Here is a 24,178-nt window from a genome sequence, read left to right as displayed (position 1 = left end):
TTCAGGTCCTGTTTGTTGGTAGAGGTCATTACTTGCATTTTCTTCAAACCAGATATGAATAACTTCCTGGATCCAATATTTAATATTCCTTATGTTTTTCATGTTACCAATACTGTATCTACAATCTACTTTCATTATAGAGTTCACACATTTTTACTTGTCTCTCTACCCGTTTATACTGACTGTCATACAAATAAGTATTTAATAAAACTGTTTCAAAAATCTTTTATTTTCTACTTCTTCACTTCCCCTTCCCTGTGATTACTGATTGAATGTTTATCCTAATAATCTGGATCTCTTATCAAGACAGTATCTTTTTTGAAGTAAAGTGGGGCTCAGGTGGGGCTATAGCAACAGAAAGTTACTTGCATCTTCATATAATGCCATGAAAAAATTAAAATTCCAAGTTACATAATTCACTGAGTTAACCCTTCATTTTTTAATAATCAGAATCATTATTGAGTGCTTAAAAAAAATTATCTGGCTGTGCTGAGTCTTAGTTACAGCATGTGGGATCTTGTTCCTGGACCGGGGTCAAACCCTGGCCCCCTGCATGGGGAGCACAGAGTCAGCCACTGGACCACCAGGAAAGTCCCTTGAGTGCCTATTGATATGTTAATAAGACAGTATGTTAGGTCCTTATGGAATTGAGTTGAAATTTTGGGATTTCACCATGAAGACTGTTAACATGGATATGTTAGGTGAATAACTTTGGTTTTAGAAAATAATCATAATTTGAACGCAAGAGTATCTTTGGAAATTCTTGATTGCAGAGAATAAGGGGAAGCGAGGAAGTCGTAGGAAGTTCAGTGCCTCTAGAATATATATCAATACTACATAGCTGCTGGTCCAGGAGGGTTCACAGGCTGCTTAGGGGAGAAGAGGGCCCAGCCCAGGGTACAGGAAGTGAGAAATTCATTCAGGTTTTAAGTTGCAACTTTGAAGTTGCCTGTGAATTTTGCAGTTTATTCCATAATAGATCCAAATTTGTTGTAGAGCCTAATTTTTTTTTTTTTTTTAATTCACACTTTAAACTGTTGGGTAAAGATAACACCTTGGGAGGATTCTCCAATGTAACCTGAGGCTTGGAGTGCCCCTGGAGCTTCTTTTCAAGGGACTGCGGTGCAGAGGGGCAGAGGGTGGGGGAGAACTTGGACTTCGGAGTCATGCAAATTAGGGTTCCTTCTCTGGGTTCATTTCATTGTGTGTACAGTAGGGCTAGCAGTGCCTGCCTCACAGGAGTTGGGAGGATGTAGAGCGCGTGAGGAAATGCTTAGTGAGTTGTAGTGTCTCATCATCATTATTAATCCAGATGATCTTTTCTCACTGGTGGAGGTTTCTAGCCACGGTCAGTTTTACAAACCAGCTGAGATGGTAATTTCTGAATTGCCTACAAATGGCTGCTTTAGTCAGATAGAATTGTCCCTCGGGCTTCCCAGGCCTTTTTGGAGTTGCATTAACTCCCCCTACTGGAGTGACACGTAGTGGATCTTGTGGTCCCCTGGGGCCACCAGGAATCAATGCACATCTTGTCTGGCCTGACATGCCCCGAAGGAATGAAATTGGTTCTGTGCAGAGAGGCCTAAACCAGTGACTGGCTGCAGGTTTTTGGTTTTTTTTGTTTTTATTAATACAGCTAACATTTATTGAGAACCTAGAATTGTGCTAGGTGACTCTGCTTAAGTACTTCCAGGGACATGATTTCATTCTGTTTTCTTTCTAAAAGATTTATTTATTTTTGGCTGTGCCGGGTTTCTGTTGCTTCAAGCAGGCTTTCTCTAGTTGTGGCCAGTGGGGGCTACTCCCTTTAGTTGCGGTGTGTGGGCTTTTCCTTGAGGTGGCTTCTGTTGCTGGGGAGCATGGGCTCCAGGGTTCGTAGACTTCAGTAGTTGGAGCGCATGGGCTCAGTAGTTGTGGGGCATTGACTCAGCTGCTTTGCGGAACGTGGCATCCTCTCAGACCAGGGATCAAAGCCCTGACCCAGATTCTCAACCACTAGACCACCTCATTCCATTTTCTGAACAGGTTTGCTGGATGGGAGGTGATCGCCAGGTCTCCTAAGTTAAAGCAGTGCTCAGTGGTTGGTTAATCCTGGTCCTGTGCTATCCTGATTGGATTGCCGTGTTTTCAAAATGCCAAAATAATCCCAGTTTACACCTGGGGAGTAGGTTAATTGTTGGAAAAACTACAATTATCTTATGATGATGATCAGTAGCTGTCATCACTGTAGCCTTTTTATTATTTATGAGAACAGGAGGAGCTGAGACAGTTAGCTTTCTCAGTTCCTGGATGAAACCACAAAGCCGAGATAATTGACATGCCTGAAGTCACGCAAGTAATGGTGGGGCTGGATCTAGGACCTAGGGCTTTTGACCCTTGTAAGTTGTCTGTTTTCTTTAAAAATTTTGAACCGTTAACTATTATTGTGCAATAGGAGGATTGTAGAGAGTGAAGAATGTTCCTCGGGAACCATTGTGTGATCATTAGAGTTCTCATGGGTCCCACCACTTCTTCCTTTACATAAGTAACCATGACTCTCTTTCCACAGACACAACAGAGCCAACCAGCAGGGAGTATAGTTGAAAGCTTTTTTCCCCCTGGAGGAGAACTGTATCACTCAAGGATATCACATGAGTCATTTGCGTGTGGGGGGTAATCTTTACAGATACATTGTAGCCCAGCCAAGAATCTGTTTGTAATAGTGACTGATAAATGAAGAAACAGGTATTTTGCATCCTTGAGCAAGTTTTTCTTTCTCTTTCCCCCTTGAATAGGGAGAAAGAAGCATCCACCTATGAAGACCGTGCAGACAGTCCTGAATAGTAATTGTGGATGGTGTGGCTGCCAGACTAGTTCTGCTGAGCATCTGAAATGAACCTCTCCTATTGATTGTTTCAGTTGGCCCCGAGCCAGGAGTACTGGGCTTGCTTGACTTCAGGATAAAAAGAAACGGACTTGGTTATCATCGTAAACATATGAACCAGTGTGATGGTGAAATGAGATGAGGCTCCGAAATGGAACTGTAGCCACTGTTTTAGCATTTATCACCTCCTTCCTCACTTTATCGTGGTATACGACATGGCAAAATGGGAAAGGTAAGGAAACCGTCTCCAAACAACATGCATGGAGCGTGGTTGGTTTTTTGCTTTGTCAACGGGGCATAAATGCTCTGAGTTGAATGTTCCTACAGGCTGCATGTTTCAAGCTATCTGCTGGCGGCCTGCCAGTTTCTTTCTGACACCGAAATGAAACAGTTGAAACAGTATTCTTGGACAGAGGAGACAAAATTTCTCATTTGAATGGGGTTTGCTTTGTTTCTTGATTTCTTGTAATTGCTCGTGTAGAAACATGCTCATCAGCAGTTTGTATTATAAATGACAGCCAAGTTGAGTAATGAAGACTTTCATTTTGGCGTTTTATTTTTTTATTATTAAACATCATCAATGTTTAATAAGCTTCCTTGTACCGGATGTTGTATGAAACACTTAAAAGGACACAGTGGCTTCATGAAATTTATATGCTGATTATCCTAATGATTTGGTGCTGTGTAGTTAATTATTTAAACCGCATGTGTTGATAGGTTGCTGTTTAGGCAAAAGTATTTTTGAAGTGGGTGAGAAATTCCAATCTGAAATTTTAAAAATTAATTCTGTTGAGACTATTGAACTGTGTTTTTAAGGAAGGCTATCTGTTTAGAGATGGGAACTGTATTGAAGGATAATGCATTTCTTTGCTTTTTTTGGAAAATATTTACAGTAAATTCCTACCCCTATTTTTATTATTTGTAGACTTTTAAATAAATAGTTTATTTGTTTATGGCTGCCCTCGTTGCAGCCATGTAGATTGCAGCCTGTGGGCTTTCTCTAGTTGCAGTGAGCAGGGGCGCCTCTAGATGCAGTGCCTGGATTTCTCTTGGAGTGGCTTGTTGCAGAGTGTGGGCTGTGGGTGCACAGGCGTCAGTGGTTGCGGTGCACAGGCTTAGCTGTACCACAGCATGCAGGACCTTCCCAGACCGGAAGTTGAACCCCTGTCCCCTGCGCTGGCAGGTGAATTCTTAACTACTGGACCACCAGGGAAGTCTCCTACCGCTTCTTTTTACATATCTCTTTTCCTCATGTTAATCTAGGAAATATTAATGGCAAGAAGAATGAAGATCTGTTAGAGTCAGGGTAGAGTAGTAATCATCACTTGGTTATCAAAAGGTGCTATTGTTGGCATTATTGACTTGCATGAAGGTAACTTTATTCTCTATTAATTTTTCTCTGGTGTGTGTGTAGGTATGTATATATCTGTATCAGTGTGCATATATTCATGAAATAAGTTGATATAAGCAGGCAAATGTACTCTGTGCTTTGAGCAAGTTCAATATTGTTTTTCTTTTTCTCTGAGTTGGGCTTTAATTTTGGAAGGCATTCTTTGGGGGGAAAATGAATGAAACACTTACTGAAGATCTTTCTTCTTTGCAGACAAATATATACATTTTAGATTTCATTTTTTAATCATACCAAAAGGAGAGGACTTACTTAGGAAGAACTTAGAGTAGTTAATCAAACTATTGCTTGTCCCTGACGTGAGCAGAACAGATGACTTGCTTTAGCGGTCAACTTAGAAAATAGAAGAGTTAATCATAAGAGTATATGAAATTTTTTCTTATCAGGAAACTTATCTACCCAGAAAGTTATAGTAACAAACTTGACCCTTTTAACTGTGCCTTATTTAAAGCGTTAACACTTTTGGAATCTCCATTCCATTTATCTTATTTCTTATGTAAAGCCATTAATAAGCACTGTTTTTGTGTGTGGTAGGCTTTAGAATCAGTATTAATTGAATGTACAGGTTTTGTCACCAGAATGGGAAGGAATGTGGTATTAGAGACACACACAGTCTCTGCTTCGGCTCTCGCTCTGAGCAGTGCTGTAATCCTCCTGTGCATATTTTTCTGCTCTGTTTTTCTGCTTGGTGTTTTGCCTGAACTCTTTCAGGTATCAACAGAGGTCTCCTGTCGTGCTTATGTAAAATCCCCTGTGCTTTAATGACATCGTTTATGTAACCACTCTAACTGCTGAGCATTTGGATTCTTTCTAGATGGTTCTGGCAGGCAGCCTGGATTTTCCAGAGCCGGCCTCATTTCAGATGTTTAATTCTTGTATGCTCATAAACCACATGCTCTGCTTTTTATGTTGAAAGCGTGGTTTCCGTAATCGCTGGATGTTGCTGGACTCAGAGTTTTTATTTTCCATGCATGCATCACTCCCTTCCCCGTACCTACCTCATGCCTATCCCTGTGTTATGTGCTGTAAATATGGAAAGGAAGGAGAGACTACGCATCTTTGGAAATCTCAAGAACCAGTAGGGGAAGGTGCAAGTAAAAAAATGTGATACCATCTGATAGAGCAGTAACAGAGTGCATATTATATGTTATGAAACAATAACATAGTCTCATTTAATCCTCGTAACAACCCTAGGAGGTATGATTACTCACTTTCTATAGATGAGGAAACCAAGGCTGAGTGGAAGAAACTTGTCAAGGTCGTACATTAAGTGGAAGAGTGGAGTTTAAACTCGGTCAAGCTGGTTCCAGAGATGATGCTCTTAGCTATTGGTCTGCTGCGCAGAAGAGCAGAGACCAGGCAGATTAGGGGAGAGTGGGCATGGCAGGTAGAGGGAGCTGCCATTACTTTCATGAAGCTCTGAGAGGGTGTGGAGTATTTGTGCTTTGGAATTGTAAGATATTCATTGTGGTTGGCAGATAAGGTTCCGGGACTATCCCAGGGTTTAGCTAATAATCCCAGTGTTCTCCCTATCATATTTATCCTAGGTCTTCATTTGCCACTCAAAAGAATAAATGAGCTGGTCCATGGGATTGGCATAATTTGGAGAAGATATCAGTAACTCCACTAGGAAAGCTGGCGTTCAGGCCAGGGTACAAGTTTCTGCAGGGTATACTGGGCTCTCACATTAAAAAATGAGACAGAATTCCAAGTATGTGGAAAGCACAGTGGGAAAGTTGTAAGAGGTGTGAGGGTGGGATGAGAATAATTGCATGTCTTACTTGTGCGTGTGTGTGTGTGTGTGTTGAGGGGGGATGGTTCTCCTGATGAATTTCCTATTTTGGTCAAGCACAGTCCAGAAACTGGACATCTTAGACCCCTGTCCTTAGGGATACCTACATTCATGCACGTGTTTCTGTGTGGACATGTATTCTCATTTCTTTTTATCTAGAAGTAGAACTGTGGGGTCGTGTGGAAACTATATTTAATCACTTGAGGAGCTGCCAGACTTTTTTCCCAAAGAAGCTGGACCATTGTGCATTTCCTCTAACAGGATATGAGCGTTACAATTTCTTTACATTCTTGATGATACATGTTTCCTGGCTTTTGGATTCTACTTGACTTGATGGACATGAATCTGAGTGAACTCCGGGAGTTGGTGATGGACAGGGAGGCCTGGCGTGCTGTGATTCATGGGGTCGCAGAGTCGGACACGACTGAGCGACTGAACTGAACTGGACTTTCCCAGTAGTAGTGAAGTAGTATATCACTGTGGTTTTTATTTGTATTTCTAATAATATCTAGCATCTTTTTATGTACTTATTAGCCATTTGTATATCTTCTTCAGAAAAAAATGTCTATTCAGGGTCTTTGCCTATTTAAAATTTTTTTAAAAAATTTAAACTTTAAGAATTCTTTATCTATTCTAAGGCAAAAATACAGTAAGGGTAGTGGATCAACCACCTATATACCTAATATGAAGGTTAAAAGACAAAGCTAGTAAAATCATATAACTATCAATAAAAATATGGACACACAATAATTAGGAAGTGGACAAAGTAAAAATATATAAAAGATGAGATCAAAAATGTAAAATGAGGGAGTGGAATAAAAAAAAAGTGTGCTAAGTCATTTCAGTCATGTCCAACTCTTCATGACCCTATGGACTGTAGCCTGCCAGACTCCTCCGTCCATGGGGTACCCAATATAGGAACACCTAAATACATAAAGTGGTTATTAACAGACATTAAAGGGAGTAACTAACAATATAGTGAGTAGGGAACTTTAACACCCCACTTAAATCAATGTGGATAGATCATCGAGACAGAGAATCAATAAGGAAACATTGGCATTAAATGGCACATTAGGTCAGATGGATTAAATATATATAGGAGTTTCAACTCCAAAAGAGCAGAATACTCATTCTTCTCAAGTGTGCATATAATCAGTATTCTCCAGGATAGATCACATGCTAGGCCACAAAGCAAGTCTCAGAAAATTTAAGAAGATTTAAATCATATTAAGCACCTTTTCTGACCACTGCAGTATGAGACTAGGAATCAACTACTGGAAAAAAAAAAATACGTGGAGTCTAAACAATATGCTACTAAACAATCAGTGGGTCATTGAAGATATTGAAGAGGAAATAAAAATATACCTTGAGACAAATGAAGATGGAAACACAGCATTCCAAGATTTATGGGACACAAGACATTTCTAAGAGGGAAGTGTATAGCAATACAGGCTTACCTTGGGAAACAGTAACAATCTCAAACAATCTAGCCTTACACATAAAGAACTAGAAAAAGAATAACAAAGCCCCAAGTTAGTACAAGTAAGGAAATAATAAAGATCAGAGTGGGAGTAAATGAAATAGAGATGAAAAAAGCAGCAGCAGATATGAGTGAAAGAAACTAAGATCTGGTCCTTTGAAAAGATAAACAAAATCAATAAACCTTTAGCTGGACTCCTCAAGAATAAAAGAAGGCCCAAATAAAATTAAAAATGAAAGAGAAGTTACAACTGATACTACAGAAATATAAAATGTAAGAGATTACTATGAGAATGTGTATGTTAGCAAATTGCACAACCTAGAAATAATGGGTAAATTCCTAGAAACATACAGTCTTCCAAGATTGAATCAGGAAGAAATAGAAAATCTGAGCAAACTGATTACCTCAATGAAGTTAAATCAGTAATTAAAAAGAAAAAAACAAAACTCCAGAAGAACAAATGTCCAGGATCAGATAGCTTCACAGGTGAGTTCTACCAAATGTTTAAAGAAACATTTAAATACTTATCGAAGTATTCCAGAAAGTTGAAGAGGAAGGAACATTTTCAAATTCAGTCTATGAGGCCAGTACTACCCTGGTACCCAAACCAGGCAAAAATATCACACACACAAAATTATAGGCCAGTATCCTGGATGAACATAGATGTAAAAATCCTCAACAAATTATTAGCAAACTGAATCAACAATACATTAAAAGTTTCATCTGTCATAATCAACGTGATAGACCACATTAGAAACATTAAGGATAAAAGTCATATGATCATCTCAACAGATACAGAAAAATATTTTGATAAAGTTCAACATCCATTTATGATAAAAACTCTCAACAGAGTGGGCATAGAGGGAACATACCTCAGTATAATAAAGGCTGTATATGACATACAGCTAACATACTCAGCAGTGATACAAGCTTACAGTTAAGTCACAGGAATGTAACAGCATAAGGAAAATAGTCAATAATACTGTACTGATTTTGTATGGTAATGTCATAGACTTGTCATGATTATTTCATAATGTATTTGATTGTCAGATCCCTGTGTCGTACATCTGGAACTAACATACTGTACATTGGCTATATTTCAGTATTTAAAAAGGGAAAAAAGAAAAAGTCCTTTCTAGATACAAGTTCCTTGTGAGAAATGTGATTTGCAAATATTTTCTATCATTCTGTGAGTTGTCTTTTCATATTCTTGATGGTGTTCTGTGAAGTGCGAAAGTTTTAAATTTTGATGAAGTCCAGTCTGTTTTTGTTGTTGTTGCTTGTCCTTTTGGCATCATATTTAAGAATCCACTGCCAAATCTAAGACCATGAAGATGCTCCGACGTTCTGTTTTGCTCTTCGGTTCAGCTGCTCAGTTGTGTCCGACTCTTTGCAACCCCATGCGCTGCAAGGTTTGCTCTTACATTAGGTCTTTAATCAATTTCAAGTTAGTTTTTGTATGTGGTGTGAAGGACCCATTGCATCCTTCTGCATGTGACTATTCAGTTGCCCCATAACCATTTGTTGTGTCTACTGTAAATGACATATAGTTGGATCATGCCTTTTTAAAAATGCGGCCTAATAGTGTCTGCCTTTAGACTGGACTGTTATTCGTCGACATTTGTATGATACTGACGTAGTTTGATGTGCAGATGCCATCTCACTCTTTAGTTTTCGTATGTCTCATGTCTTGTTTATTTCTGTATTCCCGCTTTGCTTTTTTTTTTCGCATTGATTGAATATTTTCTAATGTAGCATTTTCATTTCGTTAGTGACATTTTTCACTGTTTTTTAGTATTTTTAGTGATGATTCCAGAGTTCAGCTTATAGGATTCAAATTTGAGTTTATACTAGTTAACAGTAGTAATATATAGAATATATAGAAAGTTACTCCTATTTAGCTCTATGCCTTTTCTCCTTTGTTTCCTGGCACTGTTGTTACACTCATTACATCTGTTAATGTTATAAACCCAGGAATACATTGTTACAATTATTAATTATTACACCACCTGTTATTCTTTCCTTAGCACAAAGCAGCTTTTTTTCCCTCTACCTTTTTTTTGTGTGTGCTCTTTTTAGCAACTTTATCACATTGCCATGTATTACGGGTTCCACAGTGCATTATACACATATCATTTTATGAAGTTTATAAATCAGTTGAGGGAAAGGAGAAAATGGGCATCAGCAATTATATAATTGCTGACTGTTTGTGTGGAGTTCAATCACTCGTATCAGTTGTCTTCAGCCTGGTGAAATTCCCTTCGTATTTCTGATGAGGCAAGACTGCTAGCAATGAATTCTTGTCAATTTTTGTTTATCTTGTAATCTGTGAATTTTATTTTCATTTTCTAAAAAAAAAAAAAAAAAAAAGCTCTCCTGGATGTGGCGATCTTTGTTGACAGGGTTTTGTGTGTGTGTGTGTGTGTTTAGTACTTTGTGTTATCCACTGCCTCTAGCCTCTGTTATTTTTGCTGAGAAGTCAGCTTCTAATCTTATTGGGGTCCCCTTTGTAAGTGATAAATCCTTTTTCTCTTGATGCTTTCAAGATTCTCTTGTGTTTGACTTTCATCCTTTTTACCATGATGTATCTGTTTATGGGTCTTGCCTCCTAGATGTGTTCAGTTCAGTCGCTCAGTCGTTTTCGACTCTTTGCAACCCCATGAATCGCAGCACACCAGGCCTCCTTGTCCGTCACCAACTCCTGGAGTTTACCCAAACTCACGTCCATCGAGTCAGTGATGCCATCCAGCCATCTCATCCTCTGTCATCCCCTTCTCCTCCTGCCCCCAATCCCTCCCAGCATCAGAGTCTTTTCCAGTGAGTCAACTCTTCACATGAGGTGGCCAAAGTATTGGAGTTTCAGCTTCAGCATCAGTCCTGAAGAACACCCAGGTCTGATCTCCTTTAGGATGGACTGGTTGGATCTTCTTGAGGTGCAACAGACTCTCCAGAGTCTTCTCCAACACCACAGTTCAAAAGCATCAAATCTTTGGCATTCAGCTTTCTTCACAGTCCAGCTCTCACATCCATACATGGCCACAGGAAAAACCATAGCCTTGACTAAACGTACCTTTGTTGGCAAAGTAATGTCTCTGCTTTTGAAAATGCTATCTAGGTTGATCATAACTGTCCTTCCAAGAGGTAAGCGTCTTTTAATTTCATGGCTGCGGTCACCATCTGCAGTGATGTTGGAGCCCCCCCAAAAAAAGTCTGACACTGTTTCCACTGTTTCCCCATCTATTTCCCATGAAGTGATGCGACCAGATGCCATGATCTTAGTTTCCTGAATGTTGAGCTTTAAGCCAACTTTTTCACTCTCCTCTTTCACTTTTATCTAGAGGCTTTCTAGTTCTCTTCACTTTCTGCCATAAGGGTGGTGTCATCTGCATATCTGAGGTTATTGATATTTCTCCTGGCAATCTTCATTCCAGATTGTGCTTCTTCAAGCCCAGCGTTTCTCATGATGTACTCTGCATATAAGTTAAATAAGCAGGGTGACAATATACAGCCTTGATGTACTCCTTTTGCTATTTGGAACCAGTCTGTTGTTCCATGTCCAGTTCTAACTGTTGCTTCTTGATCTGCATATAGATTTCTCAAGAGGCAGGTCAGGTGGTCTGGTATTCCTGTCTCTTTCAGACTTTTCCACAGTTTATTGTGATCCACACAGTCAAAGGCTTTGGCATAGTCAGTAAAGCAGAAATAGATGTTTTTCTGGAACTCTCTTGCTTTTTCGATGATCCAGTGGATGTTGGCAATTTGATCTCTGGTTCCCCTGCCTTTTCTAAAACCAGCTTGAACATCTGGAAGTTCACGGTTCACATATTGTTTAGCCTGGCTTGGAGAATTTTGAGCATTACTTTACTAGCGTGTGAGATGAGTGCAATTGTGTGGTAGTCTGAGCATTCTTTGGCATTGCCTTTCTTTGGGATTGGAATGAAAACTGACCTTTTCCAGTCCTGTGGCCACTGCTGAGGTTTCCAGATTTGCTGGCATATTGAGTGCAGCACTTTCACAGCATCATCTTTTAGGATTTGAAACAGCTCAACTGGAATTCCATCACCTCCACTAGCTTTGTTTGTAGTGATGCTTTTTAAGGCCCACTTGACTTCACATTCCAGGATGTCTGGCTCTAGATGAGTGATCACACCATCGTGATTATCTGGGTCATGAAGCTCTTTTTTGTACAGTTTTTCCGTGTATTCTTGCCACCTCTTCTTAATATCTTCTGCTTCTGTTAGGTCCATACCATTTCTGTCCTTTATTGAGCCCATCTTTGCATGAAATGTTCTCTTGGTATCTCTAAATTTCTTGAAGAGATCTCTAGTCTTTCCCATTCTGTTGTTTTCCTCTATTTCTTTGCATTGATCACTGAGGAAGGCTTTCTTATCTCTCCTTGCTATTCTTTGGAACTCTACATTCAGATGCTTGTATCTTTCTCCTTTGCTTTTCGCCTCTCTTCTTTTCACAGCTATTTGTAAGGCCTCCTCAGGCAGCCATTTTGCTTTTTTGCATTTCTTTTCCCTGGGGATGGTCTTGATCCCTGTCTCCTGTACAGTGTCACGAACCTCCATCCATAGGTCATCAGGCACTCTATCTATCAGATCTAGTCCCTTAAATCTATTTCTCACTTCCACTGTATAATCATAAGGGATTTGATTTAGGTCATTCCTGAATGGTCTAGTGGTTTTCCCTACTTTCTTCAATTTCAGTCTGAATTTGGCAATAAGGAGTTCATGATCTGAGCCACAGTCAGCTCCCGGTCTTGTTTTCGCTGACTGTATAAAGCTTCTCCATCTTTGACTGCAAAGAATATAATCAATCTGATCTCGGTGTTGACCATCTGGTAATGTCCATGTGTAGAGTCTTCTCTTGTGTTGTTGGAAGAGGGTGTTTGCTATGACCAGTGCATTTTCTTGTCAAAACTCTATTAGTCTTTGCCCTGCTTCATTCCGCATTCCAAGGCCAAATTTGCCTGTTACTCCAGGTGTTTCCTGACTTCCTACTTTTGCATTCCAGTCCCCTATAATGAAAAGGACATCTTTTTTGGGTGTTAGTTCTAAAAGGTCTTGTAGGTCCTCATAGAACTGTTCAGCTTCTTCAGCGTTACTGGTTGGGGCATAGACTTGTATTATCATGATATTGAATGATTTGCCTTCGTAATGAACAGAGATCATTCTGTTGTTTTTGAGACTGCATCCAAGTACTGCATTTCAGACTCTTGTTGACCATGATGGCTACTCCATTTCTTCTAAGGGATTCCTGCCCGCAGTAGTAGATATAATGGTCATCTGAGTTAAATTCACCCATTCCAGTCCATTTTAGTTTGCTGATTCCTAGAATGTTGACGTTCACTGTTGTAATCTCTTGTTTGACCACTTCCAATTTGCCTTGATTCATGGACCTGACATTCCAGGTTCCTATGCAGTATTGCTCTTTACAGCATCAGACCTTGCTTCCATCACCAGTCACATCCACAACTGGGTATTGTTTTTGCTTTGGCTCCATCCCTTCATTCTTTCTGGAGTTATTTTTCCACTGACCTCCAGTAGCATATTGGGCACCTACCGACCTGGGGAGTTCCTCTTTCAGTATCCTATCATTTTGCCTTTTCCTACTGTTCATAAGGTTCTCAAGGCAAGAATACTGAAGTGGTTTTCCATTCCCTTCTCCAGTGGACCACATTCTGTCAGACCTCTCCACCATGACCCGTCCGTTTTGGGTGGCCCCATGGGCATGGCTTAGTTTCATTGAGTTAGACAAGGCTGTGGTCTGTGTGATCAGATTGGCTAGTTTTCTGTGATTATGGTTTCAGTGTGTCTGCCCTCTGATGCCCTCTCACAACACCTACCATCTTACTTGGGTTTCTTTTACCTTGGACGTGGGGTATCTCTTCACAGCTGTTCCTGCAAAGCACAGCCGCTGCTCCTTACCTTGGACAAGGTCGCCTCTCCTGACCTTGAATGTGGAGTAGCTCCTCTCAGCCCTCCTGCGCGCACGCAGCCACCGCTCCTTGGACGTGGGGTTGCTCCTCTCGGCTGCTCCTGCGCTGTCGCAGCCTGGTGCTCCGGTTGTATACTTGAGCCTGCATACTAGTTCTAGCATAGCTATTCCAGATGACATTACTGAACAGGAAAAGCTTTCTGGGAATTGGTGGAAGCGCTTGGTGGCAGGAGGTATAGCCGGCAGCATTGCAAGGACGCGTACGGCACCTTTCGGCCGCTTGAAGGTCATGACGCAGGATTGCTGCACCCTCAGTTGCAGGTGGACATGGCCACGGGTCAAGCCACCGTGCTTCATGGAGGAAGCTTGTTTGCCATTCCCACCACCGATTCGGCCCACGTAACCCTCCCATTGTTCTCCCAGAGCATCAGCAGCAGCTTCTACGTCCATATGCTTCCCTCAAAAGATGCGTAGTTTTACAGTGAAGGAAAATGAGATTGCTGGATGGGTTTAAGCAGACGGTAAAAGAAGGAGGAATTCATTCTCTTTGGCGAGGAAATGGTATAAATGTTTTAAAAATTGCACCTGAGACGGCGCTCAAGGTTGGGACCTATGAACAGGTTATAAAGACCAGACTGGCTGTAGGTAAAACTGGACAGTACTCAGGGATTATTGATTGTGGCAAGCAGCTTCTGAAGCAAGAAGGTGCTAGAGCCTTTTTTCAAAGGTTATATTCCTAACTTGCCAGGAACTATACCTTACGCAGGAATCGATCTTCGTGTGTATGAGCATTTGAAGATTCGTTGGCTAGAACAACACACAAGAGGCTCTCTAGACCCTGGAGTAGTGATTTTGCTGGGGTGCAGTACACTGTCTCATGCTTGGTGTCAGATGGCCCGCTTCCTCTGAACCTAGGTGTGTAGGTTATTGTTTTTTCAGTCATTTGTTTCTTTGAGTTTTTTTCAACCTTTCCCCTGCTTTTGGTATTCCCATTCCATTTAGGATGATATGTGTAATGGTGTTCAGTGTTTCTCTGAGGCTCTCTCCTTTTTCCCCTCTTTCTTCAGCTTGTATAATGTTTGTTGATCTGTCTTCAGGTTTGCTGGTTCTTTCTTTCGCTGGTTCCAATCTGTTGAAGCCTTCCGGTGACTTTTTCCTTTCTGTCATTGGCCTTTTCCATTCCAGAATTTTCATTTGGTTCTTTCTTAAAATTGCTGTTTCTTAATATTCTTTATTTGATGTAACATTGTCATGCCTTCCTTTATTTCTTTAGTGGGGCTTGTTTTTAGATCTCTGAGTATAATTACAGTGCGTGCTTTGAAGTACTTATCTGGGATCCTGTATCTAGTTGTGCTCACAGGCAGTTTCTGCAGCCTGCTTTTTTTCTGGCGTATGGGTCCTGCTTTCTTATATTTTTGCACATCATAATTTTTTTTTGGACCCTGGACATTCTTTATTTTATTTTATTTTTTCAGTTACAAAATAAATTATTCATAGACAAGAAATGTACAACGTCAGGATTCCCTCTGCATAGGTGAGCATGCTCATGTAGTTCTCATGCTATCAGTACGGCAATCACATTAAAGACACCCCTGTGAAATGATGAAAATATCATTTGTATTTTTCTGGTGGGAGTGAAGATAAATTTTACAGGAGATTAAGAAGGTGAGAGAAAGAAGCACATGAAAAGGACATTCATTTCAACATGACCCAAAAAATTCTCAGTTGGCTCTCTTAATCAAACAAGGATAATAAAATCAGTATTGCCTTACAGAATTGTTTTGAGGTACAAATTGTGTAAGAGATTAACGAGAGTTGGAAACATGAGGTGTGTTCTGATGTCCCTTCCAGTTCTAACTTAAGATAATGTGTTTGAAGTCAAAGACAGTGAAATTGTTTCCAAGTTGCTAGGAATAGTGCTTTTATTCCTAGGATGGATGTAACACGTTAGCCAAAAGGGGTAAATAGATCCATGACTGGTTAGAGGCAGCTAGTCTGGGGGCACTCTCCCCACCTCAAGTCCACCAGGCCACTTTGAGAGATGAGTGGGTCAGATTCTTGCCATACCTGCCACCCAATGGTGTCTTTATTGGATTGCTTATGAAACACCACTGCTCTAGGAATTCTCACTTCTGTGGGCTCCATGCAGGGTCTATTTAGTAACACTGGGTACATCCTCACCTCAGGGCTTGTTTATTAACACTTGTCTCTCTGTTTAATGACTGGCTGGATTATTTCCGTGAACTCTGTCCTCCTCCTCACCCCCTCAAGGTTAAGTCTCTGTTGGTGCCTCCTTGGGGATGGGGATGCATGATTTGGGTGTGCCCACCGTCATCCTCCCGTGACCACTACACCAGTTACTGGCTAATTGTTTATCACAGTGCACTGGAACATACATTCTGCTAGACTAATCCAGCTGTGGCTCCCCTGGAGAAACTTCCTGAGTTCAGTGTTTGATACTTGTTCTGACCCCAGGAAGGCTCCTCCTAGCTTGTCACTTTCCTTGGTTCTCTTTAGCCAACTAGCCACAAATGCCTGCAGCACAGGCTGCCTCTTCACTAAATCCATGATTCTCTCCATTTCCTTCACCCCAACCTCTGCTGTCTTTCAGAGGGCTCTTAGTTTGAACAGCTCTGTTCTCTGCTGCAAATGAAGCTGATTTCCTTGGGAAAAATTAGGAGCTATTTGTTTTATGGCCCACTTTTCCTCCTGGCAGAGTTTCTGAGCCAGGGCTCTGGAGGCGGGGTGGGGACAAAAGATAGACTTCTGTCTGGGTGGCACCCCCACTTTAGGAGCTGAGCCCTAGTTAAGGAGAAGGGGCCTGTAGCCTTGGGTCTGCCTCACTAGCTGGAGGAAGGTCTGTGGGGACCCCAGTGTTTTCAGCACACTGAACTGAAGTGGAGCCTTGGAGGCTGAGAAGGTCAGAGGTCATATCTTGTTTGCTGTATCTAGTGTCTATGTTTTTATATCATTTTATTTAAAATTGTGATTCTCACTGGAGAATCTGTTCTCAAAACAGTGAACCAGAGCTTGTAGATTTTTTTTTAGCTTTTCTTTATGGAATAGCAAAGTGAAAGTTGCTCAGCTGTGTCTGACCCTTTGTGACCCCATGGATTATATAGTTCATGGAATTCTCCAGGCCAGAATACTGGAGTGGGTAGCTGTTCCCTTCTCCAGGGGATCTTCCCAACCCAGGAATCAAACCGGGGTCTCCTGCATTGCAGGCGGATTCTTCACCATCTGAGCTACAAGGGACGCTTGGAAGCTTGCTTATGCAAAGCTTCTTTCAAATAGAATATAAAGAAAATTAATGGAAAATCTAGGATTTGGAGCATGCTTTTCATGGTTCTGTGTGTGTTGTGTGTTAGTCTCTCAGTTGTGTCCAACTCTTTGCCACTCCATGGACTGGAGGCTGTCCAGGCTCCTCTGTCCATGGAATTCTCCAGGCAAGAATACTGGAGTGGGGGACTTTCCTGGTAAGTCCAATGCTAAGATTCTATGCTCAGTGCAGAGGTTTGGGGTTTGATTCCTGGTCAGGGAACTAGATCTCACATACTGCAACCAAGAACCTTTGCAGTCAAATAAATAAATTAAAAAAAAAAAAAAAAGAATACTGGAATGGGTTGCCATTTCCTTCTCCAGGGGACCTTCCCAACCCAGGAGTCGAACCTGGGTCTCCTGCATTGCAGGCAGATTCTTTACTGTCTGAACTATCAGGGAAGGCTTTTCATGGTTCTGGGTCACCAAAATTGTGTAATTGTGCTTGTTGAGTGGTTTCTGTGTATCGGGCATGGCTAGAAGTTTGGGTTACTTTAGTGAGTATATCAGAAATATTCCTGCTGTAGTGTAAGGGAGGAGAGGTGGTGGTTCTAGTCATTCAGTCATTTCCGACTCTGAACCCATGGACTGGGAGGAGAGGGAAGACAGCTAAAAAAAAAATTGATTAAACAATAAGCTAAAGAATAATGTGTTTTTTAAACTTTCGTATTCTGAAATTTAGATTTTCCAAAAATTTACACAGTAGTATGCAGAGTTCCCTTATACAGAGTTCCCTGTAATGTGAACAGCTTACATAAACACAGAGTACAATTTTCTAAGCCAAAAAATTCACTTTGATATGAGACTGTTAACAGTCTAATTTACAAAGCTCATTTTGCTTTCACTAGTTTTTTAATGTCCTTCTTCTGTTCTGAGATCCGGACTAGGACCCCACACTGCATTTAGCTGTCATCTTCCTAGAAGCCTCCTCCTTCATGGAAAATTTCCTTATTTTGTTCTTGGCATTTCTGAAGTGATTTGGTCAGTTACCTTGTAGAATGTTCCTTAATTGGAACTCGTCTGATTATTCCTCATGATGAGACCGAGGTAATGCGTTTTTGGTGAGAAGACCAGAAAAATGACACTGTGTTCTCCTTAGTGCCTTACATCAAGGGGTGCCTGAAGTGGACAGGTCTTACGTTAACCCTGCTCACGTGGTTAAAGTGCAGTCTGCCAAGCTTCTCCCCTGTGAGGTTGCTGTTTTTTCCTTGTAATTAATAAGTATTTTATGAAAGCGTCTTTAAAACCAAGCAGACGTCCTGTTTCTCATCGTACGTTTGCTCAGATCTGCACAAGTATTGATGGGTTTTGTCTGCAGCAGTCACCACTGTGCTCTCTGCCAAATATGATTTTCTGTCTCCATCACCCCTTCTGTGTTTATTAACTGGAACTTGACTGAAAGGAAGAGATGTCCATTCTCTCTCATTTATTTCTTGTTATATGAGTGTGAACTCATGAGTATGTATTTTGTCCTATGGGTTATAATCCTTAACAGTCGTCGATTATTTTATCGTTAGATTGTCCAGAGGTGGCCATTGGGAGCTCTTTGAGTTGGCTTCTGTGACTTAAGCATTGCCTCAATTTCAAATTTGTTGAGGTGAAATTCACACAACAAAATTAACCTCATTAAGTGAATAATTTAGTACATTCAAAATGTGCAACCACCATCTTTAGTCTCCATTCATTTTTTGAGCAATTTTTAATTTTCTATTGCCACAATATGGTCCAGGATCACCTTGTATTTTCTCTGCCCCAGCCCTGGAAGTCATCATTTCTTCAAGGAGCCTCTAGTTTCTTGAGGAATGGAGTCTTGGTGGACTCGTTCCTTTGTGGTACCAGCACTTCTTGTCCCTCTTAGTGGACAGTGCAAGGCTATTTCTATATGCGTGTGTGCATGCTAAGTTGCTTCAGTAGGGTCCGACTGTTTGTGACCCCATGGACTGTAGCCTGCCAGGTTCCTCTGTCCATGAGATTCTCCAGGCAAGAATACCGGAGTAGGTTGCTATGCCCTCCTCTAGGGGATCTTCCTGACCCAGAGATCGAACCTGGGTGTCCTGTGGCTTCTGCATTACAGGCGGATTCTTTACCACTGAGCCACCAGGGAAACCTATATATGTATATATGCTGCTAAGTCACTTCAGTCGTGTCTGACTCTGTGCAACCCCATAGACGGCAGCCCACCAGGCTCCCCCATCCCTGGGATTCTCCAGGCAAGAACACTGGAGTGGGTTGCCATTTCCTTCTCCAGTGCATGAAAGTAAAAAGTGAAAGTGAAGTCGTTCAGTCATGTCTGACTCTTAGCGACCCCATGGACTGCAGCCTACCAGGCTCCTCTGTCCATGGGATTTTCCAGGCAAGAGTACTGGAGTGGGGTTTCATTGCCTTCTCTGTATATGTATATATAGACAGGCTATATCTATTTATATATTTTTTATATATATGTATATATAAAACCACCATGAGTTCATAGTGGTCCCTCTGACTTTAATCTAGTGCTATAGTATTTATTCTTGTCTCCACATTTCCCTGTATCCATAAAAAACATGGCTGTTAATATCCCAATATGGTAATTATTAGCTAAATCTCACGGTATGTGTGTAGTTTCAAGGACTTCCCTGGTAGCTCAGCTGGTAAAAAATCTGCCCGCAATGCGGGATTGCAGTTCCCAACCCCAGTTCAATTCCCGGGTTGGGAAGATCTGCTGGAGAAGGGATAGGTTACGATTTCCAATATTCTTGATCTCCCCTGGTGGCTCAGATGGTAAAGAATCTGCCAGCAGTACAGGAGACCTGGGCTGGGAAGATCCCCTGGAGAAAGAAACAGCTACCCACTTGAGTATTCTGGCCTGGAGAATTTCATGGACAGAGGAATCTGGCGGGCTACAGTCCATGAGGTTGCAGAGTCGGACACAATTGAGCCTCTTAACACTTTCTTTTCTTAGTAGTTTCAGAATTGCTAACCCATACCCAAGTGAAAAGTAACATTATTTGCACATGGTTCTTTTTGTATTTACTTTCGCAGTTATATAGTCAAATATTTTGCAGAGTTCCTTATTCCTTGTTTTAGTCATTTCCTCTTCGGTGTGGTTATACTGTTTATTTATAACACACATAGGTCCATTTATTACTGTGACTATTCTATTTTGGATTTCCCCTATATCCTGTGTAATTGCAGTCATGTACATTTTGGATATGTGAAACATTTTCTTGGTTCTGAGACTCACCAGGTGAGGAAAAAAATGTGTCCTGAGAGAAATGTTCTCATTCCCTCTGCCCCATTTCCATCCTTTCCTTTTTTCTCCACTGCTCCCACCTGTCCTTTGCAGGTAAATAATCTCATTATATTCTGGCTTTTTCCTTCCTATATTTCTTGGGGCCCCCGTGAGCAGATACACAGACATTTTCCATATCCTTTGCTTTCTTCCATGAGGGATAACACACCATAGATAACGCTTGCTTTTTCACTTAGCAGTGTATGCTGGAAATCGTTCCATGTCACTTCATTTCATAGAAATAATCTTCATTGCTTTTTTTTCTTTAAACAATTTCATAATACTCCATTATGGAGTGGATGAACCGTAAGTTTTCCAGCTGCTCTCCTCTCCAGGGACATATATGCATGTGGTTTTTACACATCTCCCATTCATTCAGTATTTGTGTGTGTGCGCGCATGCTTTCTGCCAGGCATTGTGCAGAGCCTTGAGTAGTGGAAATGTAGCTTACAGAGGCTTTTATTTGTTGGTTTAATTTTAGCCTTAATTTTTTATCCAGATCATGGGAAATCAAGATCTTAATTTTTTGGAAGAAAACTGGAGTTGTCATCTATGTCGTAAACGTGAAAGTCTGAGGGTAGAATAGTGTTGATTAACATTTAGGTTTAAATACCTTATTCAGGCAGGAAACTTTTTTTTTTTGGCTGAAGTATTTTTTGTTTGCTTATCTAACTTAATAATTAGTTTTCAAAACCAGAAGACAGAAGGTAGGCCAGGTTTTTAGAGGCTCCATTCCATACTTTTTCAACAGGAACCTGAAGGGTGACTTAACACATTATTGACCGGAGACTTATCACAGCCACAGGCATTAATTTCTGCAAAATCCCCCAGTCAGTAACATGTTAAAGCAAATTGCAACCATTGTTCATTTTTTAAAGTTTATTTCTGCAGTTTAAAAAGTAGTAAATATTCACATCAGACATTTTACTTTCTCCCCATTTGAGATGATAAGATATTTTCTAGCCACGAGGAAGCAGAGGTGGCATGTGTATCCCATCTTCATTTCAGTGGATTTCAGTATTTATTGTCTTCAGAGCAGTTTCCTATCAAATAGGAGTTCGATAACAGGAGGATTGGATTCCCTGCAGTAGTGGAGAGGGTGGATGTTGGGTTGAACCAAGGTGTGTGCAGGTGGCAGAGAAGCCTTGGCTGGCAGTAGCATGTGACCTGCTGGATCAGAGGCCCAGATGCATGAAGGATGGAAGGCAAGCAGGAGGAGGTGGAGGGAGTGGGAGAGTCTGGGGACTGGAAGCTTCTGGCAGATCAGAAGCAGAGATGGCAAGAGCTGGTGTGGTAGCAGGAAAGGGTGTGAGAGAGCTGAAGGGCCGGGGGGGAGTTCACGATGAAGAGTATCATGGTTCTATTACTTTCTCTAAATTTTTCTTCCAGTAAAATGTCCTATTTCTTAATGTGCTTTTGCTCGGTCACTTCAGTCATGTCCGACTCTTTATGATCCCATGGGCTGTAGCCTGCCAGGCTCCCCTATCCATGGGATTTCCCAGGCAAGAATGGTGGAGTGGGTTTCCATTTCCTTTTCCAGGGGATCTTCCTGACCCAGGGATTGAACTTGCGTTTCTTACACTGGCAGCCCTGCTTGCCTCTCTGAGGATGCTTTATTTACACCTGAGATGCTTATGATCCTCTTGGGTATTTTTTTGCAATGAAATATACTTTGTTAGGTTAATAAGGCCTTTTAAGCACCCTTTGTTCATGGTGTTAGTTTTTTCCATGCTGGTATTCCCTCTGCAATAGGATTCTTGATTGTCCTCCTGGTAGACATGTTATAAACGTAAGCATGTTTTATTAGCATCTTCTGATTATAAGACCAGCTAGAGTTTTTCCCTCTGAGATGAGAGAATCTAGTCTAGAAGTGTGATCATTTTAGGACAAATCATTCTTCTCTTAATTTTTTGTGTGACCGTTGTTCTGATCATCCCTTCCCCTCTCCCATTCTTGTTATACTTCTTAACGTTGATTGAAGACTCTTGGGCTTGCACAAAATCTCGCCCTGCTGCATTTCTGGGTATACACAGATAGATACAAAATTATATACATACTTTATAAGGAGATATGCTTTATTAGAAACAGCACATACTCAGTTTTATTGACAGTCTCCTACTTATTTACATTAACAAAAAATTAACCATATATTCTTTACCTCTTTTATCATCATATCAACCTTTTTCTGAAGATTTTTCTTTTTTAGTACTATTTACAAAATGAGTTTACATCTACTTAATATTTTTTTTCCTTCTACTGTCACAACTTGTCTGCCGAAGGTCCTTTTAAAAAGGCTGTGGTCTTAAAACTTCCCTGGTAGCCAGTGGTTAAGACTTGGCCTTCTAGTGCAGCGGGTGTGAGTTTGATCCCTGGTCAGGAAACTAAGATCCCACGTGCCATGCAGCATGGCCAAAAGATTTTTAAAAAGAGAAGAAGCTGATGTCTTTATCTCTTTAAAACTCTCTCTGACAACTTTGGAAGCATGCTTGCTTTCTGAATCCAGTTTCCATGCTTGCAGACAATCCTAATATTTTTCTGAAATAGAAAGTGTGGAATAAGTTGTGCCTTAAGAGTGCTAATTCTTGTCAAGAGGGATCATATTAAAGACCAATATTTGGGGCTTCTTAGGACTTCATGAAGGAATAGCAGCCCCCTCCAGTATTCTTGCCTGGAAAATCCATGGACTGGGGAGCCTGTCAGGGTAAGGCTACTCCCTGTACAGGTACTCCCATGATGAAGAAAAGTGTTGCAGTTGTACTTAGGAGATGGTCATTGGTTGGTTTTCCAGTTTAACGCATCCTCTGCTTTCTTTATGAGGTTTTCTTGATCTCTGAGACTTTGTTCTGTGTTCATGAACTCCAGCTCTCAAAAGAGGCATTCTGATAGGACTGGAGTTTTGTAGGGTAACCAGGCAGCCTGGGACTTGTTGCTTAAAGGAGAATGTGAAAAGTCATGTGTGGGATAGGAAAAGTGTGTGTGTGTGCTCTGTCACTTCAGTCCTGCCCGGCTCTCCTGTGACCCCCGTGGACAGCCTGCCAAGCTCCTCTGCCTCTCTCGTGCCTCCTGCATTGGCCACTGTGCCACCTGGGAATCCCCCTCGAAGAAGTTTGCATCCTGTCAATAGTTTATCTCTTTCCTCACCTGGTGGTTACTTGAATTTACTTCTTTGTTAATCCTGGGCATCTTCAGTGTAAAGAAACTTCTGTTGATGCCTTGATTACTATTTCAAAGTACTAAAAAAAAAAAAAACTTAGAGAAAAGTTTCTTCACAAATCCTGTGTATGAGTTATGGGAAAAGAACCTAAATGTTCCAGGAAATATGATATCCCTAAATTGCATGTCTGGTGGCTTGCAGCCATGCTAGAGTTTTCCCTGGTAGCTTGTGGTTGATTAATTAAGTCATGGAGGTTAAGTTTAAAAACCTGACCTTTAAGATTTGAACGTAAACTTTACAAGATTTGTTGTAAAGTTTTGTTGTTGTTGTTGCCTCTCATAATTTGAATTTATCTCAGATTGTCTCATAACTGCAACATTCCTCCAGATCTTTTATCCGTTCCTATTTCCTCCCCCTTTAATCAGTGGGTTTCCCCGATGGCTTAAATGGGAAAGAATCCACCTGCAATGCAGGAGACCTGGGTTCAATTCCTGGGTCGGGAAGATCCCCTAGAGAAAGGAGAATGGCTACCCACTCCAGTATTCTTGCCTGGAGAATCCCATGGACAGAAGAGCCTTGGGCTACAATCCATGGGGTCGCAAAGAGTAGGACATGACTGAGCAACTAACACAAACCCAAGGTTCTGTTAATTTGTAAGCAGTTTGCAGAGAGATAACAATACTGACTAGATCTCTGTTACTGCTATTTCCTGGGCGTTCCAGGTGGCTCAGTCCTGCAATGCAGGAGACGTGGGTCTGATCCCTGGGTTGGGAAGTTCCCCTGGAGAAGGAAATGGCAACCTACTTCTCTAGTCTTGCCTGGAAAATCCCATGGACAGAGGAACCTGGTGGGCTACAGTCCCTGGGGTCGCAAAAGTGTCAGACATTACTTAATAGCTAAACAACGATTGCTATTTACTGCTGTTGTTTCAGGAGAAATAAGCCTGTAG

At 41.1% G+C, this 24,178-nt stretch overlaps 1 protein-coding gene across 1 annotated transcript in view; it reads left to right on the top strand.

Moving 5' to 3' along the window:
- The first annotated feature begins 558 nt into the window (after positions 1-558).
- MGAT4A (alpha-1,3-mannosyl-glycoprotein 4-beta-N-acetylglucosaminyltransferase A) overlaps positions 559-24,178 on the top strand; it is a 126,097-nt gene continuing 102,477 nt past the window's right edge. Inside the window, exon 1 of the mRNA XM_040267639.1 lies at positions 559-3,095. Within this exon, the coding sequence (XP_040123573.1) occupies positions 3,002-3,095 (94 nt within the window). The 5' untranslated portion in view covers positions 559-3,001. The remainder of the gene's footprint in view (positions 3,096-24,178) is intronic.

This window comes from Oryx dammah, unplaced genomic scaffold (genome assembly GCF_014754425.2).
Source record: "Oryx dammah isolate SB20612 unplaced genomic scaffold, SCBI_Odam_1.1 HiC_scaffold_25, whole genome shotgun sequence".
NCBI lineage: Eukaryota > Metazoa > Chordata > Mammalia > Artiodactyla > Bovidae > Oryx > Oryx dammah.
The sequence above is the reverse complement of the archived record's forward strand: the minus strand, read 5'-3'. Positions and strand labels throughout refer to the sequence as shown.